General features: G+C 41.8%; 2 protein-coding genes across 2 annotated transcripts; both read left to right on the plus strand.

Annotated features, from left to right (window-relative positions):
• Positions 1-1,993: 1,993 nt before the first annotated feature.
• On the plus strand, positions 1,994-11,957 carry LOC129850690 (multidrug resistance-associated protein 1-like; the record flags this gene model as incomplete). Its single annotated transcript, XM_055916959.1, has 19 exons — positions 1,994-2,140; positions 2,231-2,318; positions 2,949-3,018; positions 3,098-3,224; positions 3,386-3,562; positions 3,680-3,847; positions 4,067-4,262; positions 4,382-4,463; positions 4,626-4,743; positions 4,961-5,168; positions 6,538-6,848; positions 7,119-7,318; positions 7,441-7,567; positions 7,840-7,941; positions 8,445-8,591; positions 8,784-8,942; positions 9,039-9,205; positions 9,823-10,017; positions 10,193-11,957. Coding segments are annotated over 19 exons (2,898 nt in total), but the record flags the coding sequence as incomplete, so codon positions are not given.
• A 580-nt stretch (positions 11,958-12,537) lies between these two features.
• On the plus strand, positions 12,538-17,743 carry LOC129850692 (centrosomal protein 20-like). Its single transcript, XM_055916960.1, has 4 exons — positions 12,538-12,646; positions 12,893-13,090; positions 13,221-13,305; positions 17,263-17,743. Exons 1-4 carry the CDS (start codon positions 12,619-12,621, stop codon positions 17,393-17,395), a joined length of 444 nt encoding a protein of 147 aa, XP_055772935.1. The 5' UTR covers positions 12,538-12,618; the 3' UTR covers positions 17,396-17,743.
• The last annotated feature ends 976 nt before the right edge of the window (positions 17,744-18,719 follow it).

An 18,719-nucleotide genomic window follows, 5' to 3' on the forward strand; every position in this document is an offset into this window, starting at 1 on the left:
CTCAGAGTATCGAATGAGACAAAGGTGTTATCAACAAATGGGTCACAAAAAACACCAGACCGTTCCTATGCCAGAACTGGAATGCCGTGTCAATCTGTGACGCTGGGAAGAAATTATTAGATGTTAATGGAGAGAAGCCGCTTGCTTGTTTAAGGCTACTATGGAAAGATTGTCAAATTTTCGATTGGTGTAGCAGTCTCTCTTTGTAGAGTTCAGAAGTCGGAGAAGAGGCATCTGTTGTCCACATCTAGAATCAGTTGAGATAGCTCCGATAAGCATTTGGTGCGCTGTTTGTTGTCATACACTGTGTATGAAATAATTTGGCTTCTAAGATTTGCTTTTAACGACTCCCACACAGTAGAGTGAGACACATCAGGGGTGCAGTTGATCTGTAAAAAGACATCAATGTGAGTTGATGTGTATTTTTTAAAGGCACTAAAAGATAGTAGTAGTGGGTTAAGTCTCCATGCGCTTTGTGACACAGTACTGTCCGGAAAGCGGATATCTAGCTGGAGAGGGCTACGGTCTGAGATAGGACAGGGCTATGGTCTGAGATAATGATGCTGCGATTTTGGCTATTAGTTACAAAATGAAGAATTCTATTGTCCAGCAGGAAAAAGTCAATCCTAGAGTATGTGGACTGTAGAAAAAAAGGAGTACTGTGGACTGGAGAAAAAAAAGAAGTACTGTTTAGCAGTGGGATTGCTCCTCCTCCATGGATCAGACAAATGATAGGATTCTAGAATGAGTTGATTACTGCATCTGATTTTGAAATTACATTGTTGGGCTTCGGTCTGGATCTGTCTAGACTTGGATGCATTACACAATTGAAATCTCCACCCAATATCAAATGATGAGTGTTAAGGTCAGGAAGTGTTGCGATGAGGTCAGAGAAAAATGTAGCGTCATCCCAATTAGGACCATAGAGGTTAGCCAGAATAACCTGTGTGCTAAACCATTTCCCCATTACTATAATATATCTTCCATTAGTATCTGAAATTACTTTGGAGGAGACAAACGGGGTGCCCCTCTAGCCTTTGCACCAACTTTGGAGTGAAATATTTGGTCTACCTATCCTCTCTTTAGTTTATCAAGGTCGCTGGACCGGAGATGGGTCTCTTGGAGAAAAACAATGTCCAGACTTAAGGACATAAGATGAGCATACACTCGGCTACGCTTGACCGCCTGGTTAATTCCTTTCACGTTCCAGCTGATAAAGCATGTGGAGCCAAGAGTATGTTAATTAGGCATAGTCATAGTCATCAGAAATGAATGTTAGTACAATCACATGGCCAGTGTGCTGAAAGGTCAGAGTAATTAAATATAAAGAAAAGAGAAAACAGCTAGAACAACAAAATACGCAGGAGAAAACCTTGGACCCCTATGCTGGCCTTCCCCCTGTTGGAAGGTTGCATCTACCTCTCCTAGACCAGAGCAAAATGCTACCATGTTCAAATGAACCTCAGTAGAGCTCTATCTAGGGCCAACATAATAACGTTACAACTAGGGAAGGGATTCTGGATGGAACCACCAAAATTATCTAAGGTATCTTATGCAATATGCACATTTTAAGGATAGTAAAACAATATATAAAAAATGAAGTATATGTTCCCCCCCTCAACCCCATCCACTTGGAATGCCTTAAAACATATACTTACATATTTATATATACACACACACACATATAACTCTCAAAACATTTAATTAAATTAGTAAATAGGGGTGGAAAGAAGAAGTACAATTCAAAATCTGTATAAATATAACCCTCTGTTGAACATCCTAATAAGCCAGAACAGCGAAAATTGATTGGAAAATGCATGGTAATTAATACCCGTGCTGCAGTGTTCGCTCGGCTATACAGGTCTACTCTTTTCTATCCATAGCTTCAAGCCTCACAGTAGAAATGTATCATCACTAAATTCTGTGTGTGATGGTTACAGTTACAGCTTCAGGTCACTGTGTCCCAATCATCCTTATTTGTTTCCCCCCCCAGATTGCCTTTTCCATGTTTGGTGTCTATGTGCTGATTGATGACAAGAACGTCCTAGATGCCCAGAAGGTCTTTGTCTCCATGGCTCTCATCAACATTCTGAAGACCCCACTGAGCCAGCTACCCTTTGCCATGAGCACTACCATGCAGGTGAAATACAATGTCCAGTATTCAACAGACCAAACCAATGTATAATGCTTTGTGCTGCTGTTCTAAAAAAAAATGTTCTTTGAATTTTAGGCCATTGTCTCGCTGAAGCGCTTAGGGAAATACCTGTGTTCTGAGGAGCTGAAAGACGACAATGTAGCCAAGGCCCCTTTGAGTACTGGTAAGAACCCCTACTGGTGCCATGTATGTTGACATACTTGACCTATAACTTTTAGTTCCAAGTGGAGCAAAGGGCTTTGTATCAGCCTATAGCAATTAATCAACAAAAACACTCATAGCAACTCTTACCCAGTGGGAACTGTGGTCTGCCTCTGCCTGTCGTAACCAATAAAAACAAGCCTCCGAAGATTTGTTGTTTACATCCATGGCATTCTATCCAGAACCCTTAATGGTAATGTTATGTTGTCACTTCCTGTGATCGAGGTCGACTGGGGAGACTGAGTAATGATAGGATGTTGCCATCCAGTGGTTGAATGTAAATTACTTCTAGACAGTCAGACGTATGATTCCAGATAAATAAAAGCAGTTTTCTTCGCCTGTAATCCGTCAACACTTCCTTAAGACAGCTCGTAAAAAGAACACACTGTAATTTTAGACCTCTTGTAATTATGTAGACTCTGCAATTTGACATGTCACTTAAAAGGACATTATATTTTTAACGTTGGGTAGTTGTTGGGTGCATAAACGGGTGCATAAACTGTTATGCCTATATGCAGAGAGGAAATATTAGTGTCTTTTTTCAATGGTTCCTCTCTTTCTCTCTCCCTCTGTTTTTCTATTTTCTTCTCAGATGGGGAAGGTGTGTTGATAGACAATGGAACGTTCAGTTGGACTAAAGAAGGTCCTCCGTGCCTTAAAAGGTAAATCATAACAGTATTCCCATTTTCACACGTTCTGAAGTTTAAGTTAAAAGACTCAACTCCACTCCTCTGTTTACAGGATTAATGTGCGTGTACCCCAGGGTTCACTGGTGGCGGTGGTGGGCCATGTGGGTAGCGGGAAGTCCTCCCTGCTGTCTGCCATGCTTGGAGAGACAGAGAAGAGGAGCGGCAGTGTCTCAATTAAGGTAAAAAAGTTATCTTAAAATAGGAAGCAACAGAAGTTGAATATATTGAATCTAAGGTTTTCAGTTTCAGTGTTACAATCTGTCTGTGAGGGTCTGGTTTACACTCAATGTTCTTCTTCTTCAAAGCTAATGTTCCTCTATTTATTTTTCTGTCTCCACAGGGCTCAGTGGCCTATGTCCCTCAGCAGGCCTGGATCCAGAATGCCACGGTCCAGGACAATGTTATGTTTGGTCGTGAGAAGCAGAACACCTGGTACCAGCGGGTGTTGGACGCCTGTGCTCTGCTGCCTGACCTGGAGATCCTGCCTGCTGGAGACTCCACAGAGATTGGGGAGAAGGTGTGAAAATAATCTTCTAGAATTCCACCTCATTTCACTAGATGGTCAATCAAATGGTCTTTTAGAATGTTCTGGAATCTTGAGTCATGTCTTCTTCTTGATTGTTCTCCCTGACAGGGTCTGAACCTCTCGGGTGGTCAGAAGCAGAGGGTGAGCCTGGCAAGGGCTGTGTACAGGAAGGCTGACGTCTATCTGCTGGATGACCCCCTGTCTGCTGTGGATGCTCATGTGGGGCAACACATCTTCGACAAAGTCATCGGACCCAAGGGAGTGCTAAGAGATAAGGTAAAACTATGACCAAAATATGATCTCTATTAACAGTCAGAGTGACACTTGTAGAAATCAATATTAGAAGCTTACACGTAACCGACTGTTCCTTGTGTGGTTTTGAGATGGAAAAGCATGATTTTGCAGATTCTTCAAATCAAATCCACCATTTGTATTAGGCTAGTTCCGCTGATCGTCTATTTTGATTAATCCTGCTCCTGTGGTTTATGCTACCAGACCCGTGTCCTAGTAACCCATGGGATGAGCTTCCTGCCTCAGGCGGACCTCATCCTGGTGCTGGTGGACGGGGAGATCACAGAGAGTGGCTCCTACCAGGAGTTGCTGAGCCGCCACGGGGCCTTTGCAGACTTCATCCATACCTTCGCCAGCAACGACCGTAAAGAGAGTGTCACAGAGACCGCCGCACAGAGAGGTAGGACCTCATTGTAATGAAATTTGGGAGAAGTCATTATCGCCATTGATGAACAAACATTTGCTTCTCAACAACAAGCTTTTCACCATGTAAATGAACATTTTGTACCATTGCTGCAGGTGCCAGGAGGGCCAGCTCACGGCTGAGTGTGACAGACTTCATGCCATTCTCAAGAGATCTATCCCAAGAGCAGCTCATTGGGTAAGTGAATTTCCAGCGCACATTACATAATATTTTCCTGATAACATCATGGTTCTAATTGATTCAATGGTATAATAAACGTCTATTGGAGAAAACGTCACATTGAGCATGCCAAGCATCTTAAAAATAAAAACCTAACTGAAACCCCTCTATGTTCTCTAGGGGAGACACCAACAGTACTAACCTGCAGGGTATGGAGCCCATGTCTGAGATAGAAGAGGAGCAGGTTCCTGAGGACTTGGGAAAGCTGATGGAGGTTGACAAGGCACGCACTGGGAGGGTGAGTCTAGAAGAAGAGCTGATCTTTGACTGCACCTCTTATGGTTAAAAATGGTTCAAACTAAATGAAAAAGTCTCCATAGCCATACAGGTTGTACCCATTTGAGCGCTCCAGTACATTGTTTCTTTAAAACAAACGGAGCTTCTTTCTCACCTTTCACATATTAACAGGTGTTTGTCAATTTCTAGCAACTGATTGCCTGTCCTTTTTACCACAGGTGAGGCTGGAGATGTACATGGAGTACTTCAAGACCATCGGCATGGCCTTCATCATCCCCATCGTCTTCCTGTACGCCTTCCAGCAGGGGGCCTCGCTGGCCTACAACTACTGGCTGAGCCTGTGGGCCGACGAACCCATCGTCAACGGCACCCAGGTCGACACGGACATGAAGCTGGCCGTCTACGGGGCTCTGGGCTTCGCACAAGGTCAGTGGTGAATGCATTTTACTGGGAAAAGACACCAAAGATAAAAGTAGATCCTTTTGACTTGGATGAAGAGAAACAGCATAGACTACAGTTTAGCTAGAATCCTTAATGGTGAAACAGCATAGACTACAGTTTAGCTAGAATCCTTAATGGTGAAACAGCATAGACTACAGTTTAGCTAGAATCCTTAATGGTGAAACAGCATAGACTACAGTTTAGCTAGAATCCTTGATGGTGAAACAGCAGACTACAGTTTAGCTAGAATCCTTAATGGTGAAACAGCATAGACTACAGTTTAGCTAGAATCCTTAATGGTGAAACAGCATAGACTACAGTTTAGCTAGAATCCTTAATGGTGAAACAGCATAGACTACAGTTTAGCTAGAATCCTTAATGGTGAAACAGCATAGACTACAGTTTAGCTAGAATCCTTAAATGGTGAAACAGCATAGACTACAGTTTAGCTAGAATCCTTAATGGTGAAACAGCATAGACTACAGTTTAGCTAGAATCCTTAATGGTGAAACAGCATAGACTACAGTTTAGCTAGAATCCTTAATGGTGAAACAGCATAGACTACAGTTTAGCTAGAATCCTTAATGGTGAAACAGCATAGACTACAGTTTAGCTAGAATCCTTAATGGTGAAACAGCATAGACTACAGTTTAGCTAGAATCCTTGATGGTGAAACAGCAGACTACAGTTTAGCTAGAATCCTTAATGGTGAAACAGCATAGACTACAGTTTAGCTAGAATCCTTAATGGTGAAACAGCAGACTACAGTTTAGCTAGAATCCTTAAATGGTGAAACAGCATAGACTACAGTTTAGCTAGAATCCTTAATGGTGAAACAGCATAGACTACAGTTTAGCTAGAATCCTTAATGGTGAAACAGCATAGACTACAGTTTAGCTAGAATCCTTAATGGTGAAACAGCATAGACTACAGTTTAGCTAGAATCCTTAATGGTGAAGCTGACAGGTACGTTTGGGGCTATTACAACAACAAATTAGTTACTCCGAAGAATGAACACTGTTTTTCCCCCTCAGACATTATTGCATGCACGACTGAACAGCAGAATATGTACTGCATTTTGTTTTACCATGCTGCTTGACACACCTCAACTCTGTATCGTTCATAAAACAAAAACAATAACAACAAAAGGTGCTGGGGCGGACAGTGGCGCTGTTTCCCCTAATGCGGATTCCATCTTTAATCCCACTAATGTTTGTTTATTTGGATCTGTTATAACCCTCCATTGTACTAGTCCTCCAAGAGTCCTTCTGAGAGATTGAGAGTTTCAGTATCTGATATAAACCACAGTTGCCAAACAGCAGGGATCCTAATAGCAATTTATTTTATATTTCAGGAATCGCTATTTTCGGCACCACGGTGGCCATTTCGGTCGGAGGTATCATCGCGTCCCGGCACCTCCACATGGACCTCCTGAAGAACGTTCTCCACTCCCCCATGTCTTTCTTTGAGACCACCCCCAGTGGGAACCTCCTAAACCGTTTTGCCAAGGAGATCGACGCTATCGACTGCATGATCCCCGACGGCCTCAAGATGATGCTGGGGTACCTCTTCAAGCTGATGGAAGTCTGTATCATCGTCATGCTGGCTACACCTTTTGCGGCGGTCGTCATCCTGCCCCTCGCCATTCTCTACGCCTTCGTTCAGGTATGTTTCTAACCGAATGAGACACCGTTTTGTGGAAGAATAATAGTTTTAGACTCTTGAAAACTAAAATAGCGGATTTTGCAAGTTGTTGGTTTTGCGTGGTGATTTATCCCACATGCTAACATAGTAGTGCTAAGTAATGGCAGGCTACATACTGTAAATCCACTAGAAATGCTGGAGTGGAAAACCCACTTCCACACACATACACCACCTCTTAGTACTTTCGGTTCATTAAAACGTCATGTTTTATTTTTCCGTTGTGCATTACAGAGTTTCTACGTGGCCACATCCTGCCAGCTGCGGAGGCTGGAGTCGGTGAGCCGCTCGCCCATCTACACCCACTTCAACGAGACGGTGCAGGGAGCCAGTGTCATACGGGCCTTCGGAGAACAGCACCGCTTCATTGTGCAGGCTAACAAGAGGGTCGACTTCAACCAGACCTCCTACTTCCCCCGCTTTGTGGCCACCAGGTTAGGGATGGGGATGGGTTGCCAACTAGTGATTTGACACAATCAAAACACCTCCATGATGAGTGATGGAGGCCAACACTTTCTCCACAACTAATCACGCTTTCATCTCCTGATATCCGCAGGTGGTTGGCAGTTAATCTTGAGTTTGTCGGTAACGGTGTGGTTTTAGCCGCAGCTATACTCTCAGTGATGGGGAAAGACACCCTGAGCCCTGGCATTGTTGGTTTGGCTGTGTCACACTCCCTCCAGGTAAGATATTACACCCTATACCGTAGTCATTATAGGTAAACAACTCATTTAGCAACAAAGAAGAATAGTAATTTTAATATTTTGTACCCGGCTACAATCACACAAAACCCATTACAGGCAATCCCTTTTATTGCATCAGAAAGTGTGTGGTTTACCAAACTGAAAACCCCCCCAGAAGAATAGCCTACCTACGTGCTGCACAATCCTAACTGCATATTACCTCAAACGAGAGGGCTCTGTTTTAATTTGAACCTCGCAATTGTGTTGTGCAGGTGACCGGCATTCTGAGCTGGATTGTGAGATCATGGACAGACGTAGAGAACAACATTGTGTCTGTTGAGAGGGTGAAGGAGTATGCTGACACTGCAAAAGAGGTAAGCATCTGCATACCTTCTCTGTTAGCTAATACCCCCCCAATGAAATGAGCTGTTATATAAGTAATATGCATGACATGAGCAGTGACATTAACATTGTAAGTTATGTAGGCAGTTACTGTTTCATTATTGTAATTCATTCTCTTTTTAAGTTTTACAGTAACTGAAGTGTTGTCAAACTAACCCTTTTCTAGCCAGGTTTACAGTAACTGGAGTGTTGTCAAACTAACCATTCTTTAGCCAGGTTTATAGTAACTGGAGTGTTGCCAAACGAACCATTTTCTAGCCAGGTTTACAGTAACTGAAGTGTTGCCAAACTAACCATTCTTTAGCCAGGTTTACAGTATCTGAAGTCTTGCCAAACTAACCATTATCTAGCAAGGTTTACAGTAACTGAAGTGTTGTGCAACTAACCTGTTTAGATCTATAGACATAGAGGGACAAAGAATATAGATATAGAGACACAGATCCATTTAATCTTAACTGTTCTCTATACTCACCAGGCTGGGTGGACCGTGGAGGGCAGTTCCCTGCCTCTGGCCTGGCCTCAGACTGGCACTATAGAGTTCCAAGACTATGGACTGCAGTACCGCAAGGGCCTGGACTGGGCACTGAAAGGCATCACCCTGAAAATCCAGGAGAGAGAAAAGGTCAGTACAATCTAGAATGAGGTAGCCTTCTACAGTACCCATAATGCTTTGTTGATTATATTCAGTTTTGTCTGAAGCAACATACTCCTTTTGTATCATACTTAGGACCAGGGGTATTTTCCCGGCCATGTTACCTGACCAGTAAAAACTATTTGATCCTATCTAACGAAGGGTCTAATTTGTCATTCTTAGGTTGGCATTGTGGGCAGAACCGGAGCTGGAAAGTCTTCCCTTGCCCTGGGGATCTTCAGAATCCTAGAGGCAGCCAAGGGAGAGATCTACATCGATGGAGTCAACATCGCAGAGATCGGACTCCACGACCTCAGATCCCGCATTACCATCATCCCACAGGTACTACAGTTATTGATTGATCGATATTATTTGATAATCCCCCAAAAATGTCTTACTACAGTGATGGTAACTGACTTTTGCTTCTTCCTCCAACAGGACCCTGTGTTGTTCTCCGGCACTCTGCGTATGAACCTTGACCCCTTCGACACGTATACTGACGAGGAAATATGGAGTTCGCTAGAGCTTGCTCACCTCAAGAACTTTGTGTCCAACCTGCCTGACAAACTGAATTATGAGTGCTCGGAAGGAGGAGAGAACCTCAGGTACGGACAAATGATATATTTGACCAAATAACATAATAGTATCGATAAATATATAATATATTCCATTTAGCAGACGCTTTCATCCAAAGCAACTTACAGTCATGCGTGCCTACACTTGAGGCATGCATATCTGTCAAGCCTACTCCCGCTCTTCCCTCCTGGCGCTCGAGGTAATCACTTTGTTGATTACCCCCTGTATATCTGTCTTGATTACCCCCTGTATATCTGTCTGTTCCTTGGTTGTGTTCCCCGCATTGTGTTTGTTATGTGTTCCTGTCCAGGTGTTGTTCCTGTTCCGTTTAATGTCCGTCAGCTAATAAACCTTCACTCCCCGTACCTGCTTCTCATCTCCTGCGTCGCTCCCGTAACAATATGTGACACATATCAATTGAGCTACAAAGAACCCCCAAAGACCAAACACAAAGCATATAGGCTAGGGCTGGTGTCCTGCATCCAGATTAAGCCTATTCCTGGACTGAAAATTATATTGAGCATTATTTTTGCTTCATCTGGTCTACTATATCTGGTTCTATCATCTGTCAACCTCTATATTCTGTGCTTTGGTGCTCAAAAGTTTAAGTGTCAATATTCAACCTTCCTTCATTTGTCTTCTCTAGTCTGGGTCAGCGCCAGCTGGTCTGCCTGGCCCGCGCTCTCCTCCGTAAGACCAAGATCCTGGTTCTCGACGAGGCCACGGCCGCTGTGGACCTGGAGACAGACACCCTGATCCAGTCCACCATCAGACAACAGTTTGAGGACTGCACCGTGCTCACCATCGCCCACCGCCTCAACACCATCATGGACTATACCAGGTAAGGCTCTCTGCTATACTTTTTGCCCAGCGACAGTTCTCTCAAGTTTGGGATGTGCATATCAATTCCTTTCCTACACCTAGTAGCTACTGCGCCCCAGTCAAATGATGTCGCAACATCTCAAAATCAATGGTTCAGTCACAGAATTTGACACTTCTCTCTCTTCCTTCCACAGAGTGATAGTGATGGACAAAGGCCACATCTCGGAGATGGACTCCCCAACCAACCTCATCTCAAACAGGGGACAGTTCTACCGTATGTGCCGAGAGGCTGGGCTAGTCTAAAAGCTACCCAGCTCCGAGGTGGCTCTGGCCAGAGGAAAATTCTGATGGCCCTGGCTCTTCCAAACCAACACATGTAGAATCGGCAATTCCAAGCTCCACGATCCAGGCAGTTCAAACTCTTCCTGAGAGCAATGCTTTTAGAACGACCCGGAACTGAAGTCGATGTAAACCAAAGATGACCCAGAAGCGTAGCTGATGACGATTTAGTGAACAGTATGTGCTCTCTGGTCACAATAAAGACATGAAACCTACGCACACTCAAACTGGTGCTCGGAAGGGGAAAGAGACATCAAGCCCCGATCTCAAAGACTGTGATTTATGAAGCTATTATTGGACGCAGATGGGTTGTTGCTTGGCAAACATTTTAAATATTGTATATAGGCTGTGCCAATGAAACTTATGGAGATGAAAGTCAGACTGAGTGCAAAATCCAAAGGACTTTGGTTCAGTCTCTGAATGTGAACCAAATTATTTTTGTACATCTGCTACATTTTATGAAGCATCTTTTTGAAGAACACCTGGGTACCTTTGATGTTGAGTTGAAATCTCAGGCAACCAAATCCGACTATTTAGTTCATATCAGTGATGGTAACTGACATTTGGTTCTTCCTCCAACAGGACCCCGTGTTATCATGTCATCAGACAGAAAAAAAAGTTTATAATGAATTCATATCTATTCTCATACCATCCAACCACAGGGTAAGTCTAGAGAAAGTGGAGCAATATTCTCTGACCGACCACTAGCCTTAAAGGGCTGACCCTGTAAAACCCAGAAAACACAAAGCTTTTCACAGTCATCAATCTAAAATGGAACCCTATTCCACAGAATATAGTGCACTTTCTTAGGTTTTGTACTATATAGGGAATAGGGTGCCATTTCAGACGCACTCAGTCTGATTCCTACCCAGCCATTTCAGTGTTTTATGAGTCTGGTCAAAGAAGAAAACACTGCAGCGAGCCAAGGTGCTTAGCTAGCCTAGCGTCCAACTGTTCTGCGGTATTTGTATATTTCAGTCTTAGTAAACACAAATTGGTCAATAGAATCTGTATGGTCGGGTATGTAGGCCTAAAAACCTGGACGTTCAACTGTTACAGTGGTGACGGGAAACCCGACAGGAATGAAGAGAACGCCTTTTCAAAACAATGGACAAAATGTGTTAAAAAAAAGTTTCTCTACTTTACATCTACCAGTCGTTCCACCTACACACAGACACGCGTGCATGAACACACACACCCTAATTCTCAAAGCTATGGGTGCGACACACGTGCAGGCACACAGACCACCTAATTCTCAAAGCTATGGGTGACATATTGAGGTAACAGACTCTCATCACATACCATTCAATGTTAGTGTTATTATTCCTTTGGTTCCAGTTATGACTGACTGTAAATAGACATTCCTTCCTGTTTATATCTATAACATGGACTTTTCCAAAAGAAGTCAAAAGATCTTAATATTTTTGTCTTACTGGTTTAGACAATATGCTAAGAAGAAACTACAATATTTATGTGATATAATGAACATGTAAGTTGCCTTCAAATTCTAAGAGATTGTATTATATTTATACTTTTTGTATTCAATCTGTTAATTTTTTGATTGAACATTTTACTGTGCAATAATTCATGCTGGAAATAATAAAACTGTTTTGAAAATAATGTTTTTGTGAGTCTCATCTGTGAAACAATACAATTATGCCTCTATGCCTTATATAAGTATGAGTCAAGCATGACTGCAGGCAGTTGGGTAACGTAATGACTGTAATATAAATGTGATCACATTTTCCACAGCCTGTCATTGACAGGGTGTGCAGACCACAGGAGGCTGCTGAGGGGAGGACAGCTTATAACAATGGCCAGAACAGAGCAAATGGAATGTGTTTGATGTATTTGATATCATTCCAACTCCACTCCAGCCTTTACCACGAGCCTGTCCTCCCCAATTAAGTTGCCACTAACCTCCTGCAATGCAGACATTAGGCATAATTTGCTTACAGTAAAGGCACTAGTCACCACAGCCAAAGTCATAAACTCTCTACTTAAAATATGATTTTAAACCTAACCTTAATCGCACTGCTAACATTATGCCTATACCTGACCTTATATTAAGAACAAAAAGCAAATTTTTGTTTTCATAAATGTTTACGACACAGACCATTTTGACTTTGTCGCTGTGGGAACTAATGGAAAACGATTTGGTCATGCCCAGGCAAGTAACCCATTTAGACCACTAGGTGGGAGCAAAAGTTAACTTGTGCAGCTAAGTTTCCCCTTTGACCTCGGTGAGGGATACGAACGTCATTTGTTTATACCTGTTGCAATGGCGACCTTAACGGAACTGAAATGCGGTAAGCATTGCCCTTTCTTTCACTTTAAAGTCTATATTACATTTATTAAACGGAAGCGAATTGCAACTGTTTCATAGTTCGTGCAACGCACAGTGTAAGACGATAGTAGGTAACGCTAGCTAGCTATCAAAGTTTGCCTGGCTATCGTACAGAACAACACACCTTAAAGTGTACGTTATCAATATGTCTCCACAATTTGCAGAGGTTTTTATGATACCATTTTCAACAACTTATCTTCTCTCCCAGCTCTGAGAGAGAGCCTGGAGTCTCGAGGTGTGTTGGGTCAGCTAAAAGCTCGGATCAGAGCTGAGGTGTTCAATGCGCTCGATGATCAGAGCGAGCCGCGTCCTGCGCTGTCGCACGACAACCTTCTAATCAACGAGCTCATCCGCGAGTACCTGGAATTCAACAAGTATCGATACACAGCGTCTGTGTTGACAGCAGGTGAATATTATGCATTCAATTCAACCATATGACAATCAATTTCAGAACGGAATATAAGTGCCATTGGTAGGTTCACCGTTATTCAATTACAAGTTGGATTTTATGACCTTATCAAATCAATGTTTTTCAGAATCAGGTCAACCTGAGGTACCACTTGACAGACCGTTCATGGCGAATGAGCTGAAAGTGGTGGAGGACTCCAGTTCCAGATCTGTGTAAGTTTATCTAGAAATGATTCATAAAAGGCCACAGGAAACTGATTCCAGACCTGAAATACTTATCCTATCCTGATTGAAAACTGTAAATAGTACTATTAGACCTAGTAAAGACATACAGTTTAAGTCAGAAGTTTACATACACCTGTGCCCCAAGTACATTTAAACTCAGTTTTTTTCACAATTCCTGACATTTAATCCTAGTAAAAATTCCCTGTCTTAGGTCAGTTAGGATCACCACTTTATTGTAAGAATGTATAATGTCAGAATAATAGTAGAGAAGGATTTATTTAAGCTTTTATTTATTTCCTCACATTCCCAGTGGGTCAGAAGTTTACATACACTCAATTAGTATTTGGTAGCATTACCTTTAAATTGTTTAACTTGGGTCAAACGTTCCAGGTACCTTTCCACAAGCTTCCCATAATAAATTGGGTGAATTTTGGCCCATTCCTCCTGACAGAGTTGGTGTAACTGAGTCAGGTTTGTAGGCCTCCTTGCTCGCACATGCTTTTTTAGTTCTGCCCACAAAATTTCTATAGGATTGAGGTCAGGGCTTTGTAATGGCCACTCCAATACCTTGACTTTGTTGTCCTTAAGCCATTTTGCCACAACTTTGGAAGTATGCTTGGGTTCATTGTCCATTTGGAAGACCCATTTGCGACCAAGCTTTAACTTCCTGACTGATATCTTGAGATGTTGCTTCAATACATCCACATAATTTTCAATCTTCATTATGCCATCTATTTTGTGAAGTGTACCAGTCCCTCCTGCAGCAAAGCACCCCACAACATGATGCTGCCACCACCGTGCTTCACTGTTGGGATGGTGTTCTTCGGCTTGCAAGCATCCCCCTTTTTCCTCCAAACATAACGATGATCATTATGGCCAACAGTTCTATTTTTGTTTCATCAGACCAGAGGACATTTCTCCAAAAAGTACAATCTTTGTCCCCATGTGCAGTTGCAAACCGTAGTCTGGCTTTTTTTAATGGCGGTTTTGGAGCAGTGGCTTCTTCCTTGCTGAGCGGCATTTCAGGTTATGTTGATATAGGACTCATTTTAGTGTGGATATAGATACTTTTGTACCTGTTTCCTCCAGCATCTTCACAAGGTCCTTTGCTGTTGTTCCTGAGATTGATTTACACTTTTCGCACCAAAGTACGTTCATCTCTAGGAGAGAGAACGCGTCTCCTTCCTGAGCGGTATGACGACTGCGTGGTCCCATGGTGTTTATACTTGCATACTATTGTTTGTACAGATGAACATGGTACCTTCAGGCATTTGGAAATTGCTCCCAAGGATGAACCAGACTTGTGGAGGTCTACATTTTTTTTTCTGAGGTCTTGGCTGATTCCTGTTGATTTTCCCATGATGTCAAGCAAAGAGGCACTGAGTTTGAAGGTAAGCCTTGAAATACATCCAAAGGTACACCTCCAATTGAGTCAAATTATGTCAATTAGCCTATCAGAAGCATCTAAAGCCATGACATCATTTTCTGGAATTTTCCAAGCTGTTTAAAGGCACAGTCAACTTAGTGTATGTAAACTTCTGACCCACTGGAATTGTGATACAGTGAATAATAAGTGAAATAATCTGTCTGTAAACAATTGTTTGGAAAATGTCTTGTGTCATGCACGAAGTAGATGTCCTAACCGACTTGCCAAAAATATAGTTTGTTAACAAGAAAATTGTGAAGTGGTTGAAAAATGAGTTTTAATGACTCCAACCTAATACCCTGACTACACCGTGCGCGAGCGTTGCAAAATAAATGTAGGAATCTATGTTAAACCTGTTTGGGATGCAAGCCCGACCTCGGACCGAAAATGACACCCCTGCAGGGCGCGAAATTCAAAATCTATTTTTTAAAAATATTTAACTTTTACACATTAACAAGTCCAATACAGCATTTGAAAGATAAACATCTTGTCAATCCAGCCAACATGTCCGATTTTTTAAATGTTTTACAGAGAAAACACCACATATATTTATGTTAGCTCACCACCAAATACAAAAGTGGACAGACACGTATGAATTATGATTATGAAGTATGAATTATGATTGAAGTAGCATGCACAACCAACCGAAATAAACTAAAACCAACCTAAAGAGCCCAGAAAAAACGACCTCAGATGACAGTCATATAACATGTTACACAATAAATCTATGTTTTGTTCATAAAAAGTGCATATTTTAGCTATAAATCAGTTTTACATTGATGCTACCCAAAAATGCTAATACATAGCTACAGTCTGAATCCAGCCGGGAGTAGCCAGAGAAAATACATACACCAACGTCGGCTACTAATTACACCTCATAAAACATTTCAGAAAAACATATGGTGGATAACTAATGAAAGACAGATATCTTGTGAATACAGACAACATTTCCGATTTTTGAAGTGTTTTACAGCGAAAACACAATATATCGTTATATTAGCTAACATCATAAGCTAGCATAAGGCAGCATTGATTCTAGTCAAGCGCTAGCCTAGCACAGTTAGCAGAGTTAGCATTCAACAGTTCGACATATATATGAAAAAGCATCCCAAATTGGGTCTTATCTTTCTTGGTACTCCATCAGAATGTTGTAACGGGGTCCAATGTCCAGTAGAGTCTTTAGTTGGGTTCCAGAACGAATTATTTCCCTCTTTGGTTAGCTAGCACGATAGCATTGCTGCGCCAGAAAGCGTTTCTTCAAAAAATTCTTCCGTCGTTTCACATCTAAAGTCCAGAATAAATTGCAATAATATAATTAAAGTATATTGAAAAAACATACTTTAGGATGATTTTGTGACATGTAGCAAATAATATCGTAGTCAGGCATCATATTCAACGTTATCTACCTTGTTCCAGAAGCCGAGATCAAATTATCCTTCGCGCCCGGATTTTTATTTTAACTGCGCAGGTCTCACAAGAAGTTGTGTTATTCAGTCCAGGGACGAGATATTCGACTCCTTTCAATTCTCACTTCCGCATTACAGTCTGACGAACGCCTCTGACGTGTCCCTATGGTCACAAGTCAAATGGCCTTTTATAGAGAAGGTCTTAAAGAGACACATCGCATTTTGGGAAACTCAATTCGGCTGGGAAAATGGCTGTAAAAATATTTCTGTTCGACTTAGAGAAACAATTCAAACCTTTTTAGAAACTACAGACTGTTATCTATCCAACAGTAGTAAATATATGCATATTGGAAAATAAAAAGTTTCTTAGGAGGCCGTTTGAAAATGTGCACACATTTTCCAGTTTTTTCAATATTCAGCGTGCAGCCATAACAGGTTAATCAATTATTGCACCCACACTGCTCGCGCGCATCAACGAGCGTCTGCGTTGCCAAGGGCTAAAATAGAAGTCATTTCAATTTCTGACGTAGATCGCGCTGCAAGTCCTGCCTCTCCCATCTCCTCATTGGTTTATAGAAGCAGGTACCCACGTGCCATCTCCTCATTGGTTATACCCACCTTTGTGACTGAAAGACTAACTTTGTTGCCGGTCGTCGTGGTAATACTGTGAAAGTTTAGATGCCAATCACCATATAAGTTCAAAGATGAAAAAGCTTGGAAGGAGGAGAGATGACTAGAAACGATTCGGTTGACCGTTTTATGTGTGGATTAATTGTCGGAGTAGAGGACCTTGTGCATTTCAGGTAAAATAACAACTCAATGTTTATATCCCAGGACAAATTAGCTAGCAACAGCAAGCTAGCTAAATAGGACAAATTAGCTAGCAAGTGCAAGCTAAATTGCCATACATGTTTAATGCTTTCCGACCTGTCCTCAAATGAATGTAATTGGATCAGAGTTTGTTTTGATATTTTAACCTGCGTGTCGTGATCGCGTTTGGTGTAGGGGGACAAAATAAATGTATGCACGATGGCGCACGCGCGCAGGCGGTTTGGGTTCCGTGTTAGTGTATGTAAACTTCCGACTTCAACTGTACATATTGTGTGTTTTCAGGCCTCTACTGTACGGCTTGCTATCCCACTTCCTAAGCAGCAGCGGAGACAGTGGAGGGAAGCTGTTTCTCAGGGGCTCAGCATCTGCTACTATGACCAGAGACTCTAACACACTCCCTGGTCCTGAGTCTTAACACAGGTGTGTCCTGTCTGTCACTCCAGATTGCAATGGAACTGGGGGTGTTGAGCGATTTATTAAAAAAACATTTTTTTATTTTTTGCAGTTGATGTCAAGAAAGCCTTAGTAGTGTGTGTTAATGTTGCCAAAACAGGATAAAATCAAAAGGTCTGCTTTTTATTTCATTTGGCCAATTGTTTGTTCCCTGAGAGTCTGTAAATGTAGTCTGTTCTTCACTACTGCTATGTCCGCATAGCTGTACATACTGTAGTAAGCGTTTGATGTGCCAATTGCTCATGAAGATGTATCTAAAATAAATAGTTGTTTTAATAAATTTTTACTTTAATAAAGCATTTTTAGCATATATGTAATTATTCGATTTTAGGGCTAAGCTACACATGTTGATTTTGTTGATGTGGATCTATAGGGAATCTTCTCTATTTTGACATTAGGTCTATTGTTTGTAGCCAATGGGTTTATAACTGTTTTGTTTCATCACACAGTGGCAGTAGTAGCACAAAATAATTCTGCCTGGAGACCAGTACATGTATTGTATACAGTATTCAGGCATTTTTACAGTGTATCTTCACTCCCACATTCTCATAAAACTCCATGATAAACACCTTCCACTGAAGAAGTGCACAGAGGCAATAAACTGTCTCGAATATCTATTGTGGTCACGGCAAACAAAACCTACATTTATGAAGTCAGTATAGAATGTATATACAAGTGTTATCTCATGGTCTTAGCATATAGGCATGTACTGTAGATCATAACATATACATATGCTGTAGCTCACATGTAAAGAAAGACTTAGGCCTGCCTGCTATCACATATATTCTGTGTCCCAAATGGCACCTATTCCCTTTATAGTGCACTACTTTTGACCAGTGCCTATAGGGATTCCTTATCACTATTATAGGGAATAGGGTTCCGTTTGGGACATTGCCCATAGGCCTGCCTGCTATCACGTCTCTCATGTAATCTAACTAGTCTAGTGCATAAAAGTCCTTTACAAGAGCTGATTTCTCTCACTTGATAAATGGCTGCTATAAATTCTATCTCTAAAGCCAGATGACCATATACTCTTCGGAGAAAAAAAAGGTGCTATAACCTAAAAGGTTTATACCTGGAACCAAAAAGGGTTCTCCTATGGGGACAGCCGAAGAACCCTCTTGGAACCCTTTTTTCCACGTTTACAGTCAGAGCACCGTACTGTTGCTGTATAAGGAAAGATTTGAGCAATGCTCTCCCAGTGCTGCCAAAATCTAAAAGGTTGAAGTTGTCTTGGAACAATGTCCCCTGTGAACTTCTGTTGCTTTATCTACATAGTCTACCTC

This window comes from Salvelinus fontinalis, unplaced genomic scaffold (genome assembly GCF_029448725.1).
Source record: "Salvelinus fontinalis isolate EN_2023a unplaced genomic scaffold, ASM2944872v1 scaffold_2189, whole genome shotgun sequence".
NCBI lineage: Eukaryota > Metazoa > Chordata > Actinopteri > Salmoniformes > Salmonidae > Salvelinus > Salvelinus fontinalis.

Bases quoted from the DNA above. Each gene is read 5' to 3' on its own strand.
- LOC129850692 (XM_055916960.1), top strand. From the start codon at position 12,619: ATGGCGACCTTAACGGAACTGAAATGCG. The intron at 12,647-12,892 runs GTAAGCATTGCC...CTTCTCTCCCAG, and splicing joins CTTAACGGAACTGAAATGCG to CTCTGAGAGAGAGCCTGGAG. The intron at 13,306-17,262 runs GTAAGTTTATCT...GTGTGTTTTCAG, and splicing joins GACTCCAGTTCCAGATCTGT to GCCTCTACTGTACGGCTTGC.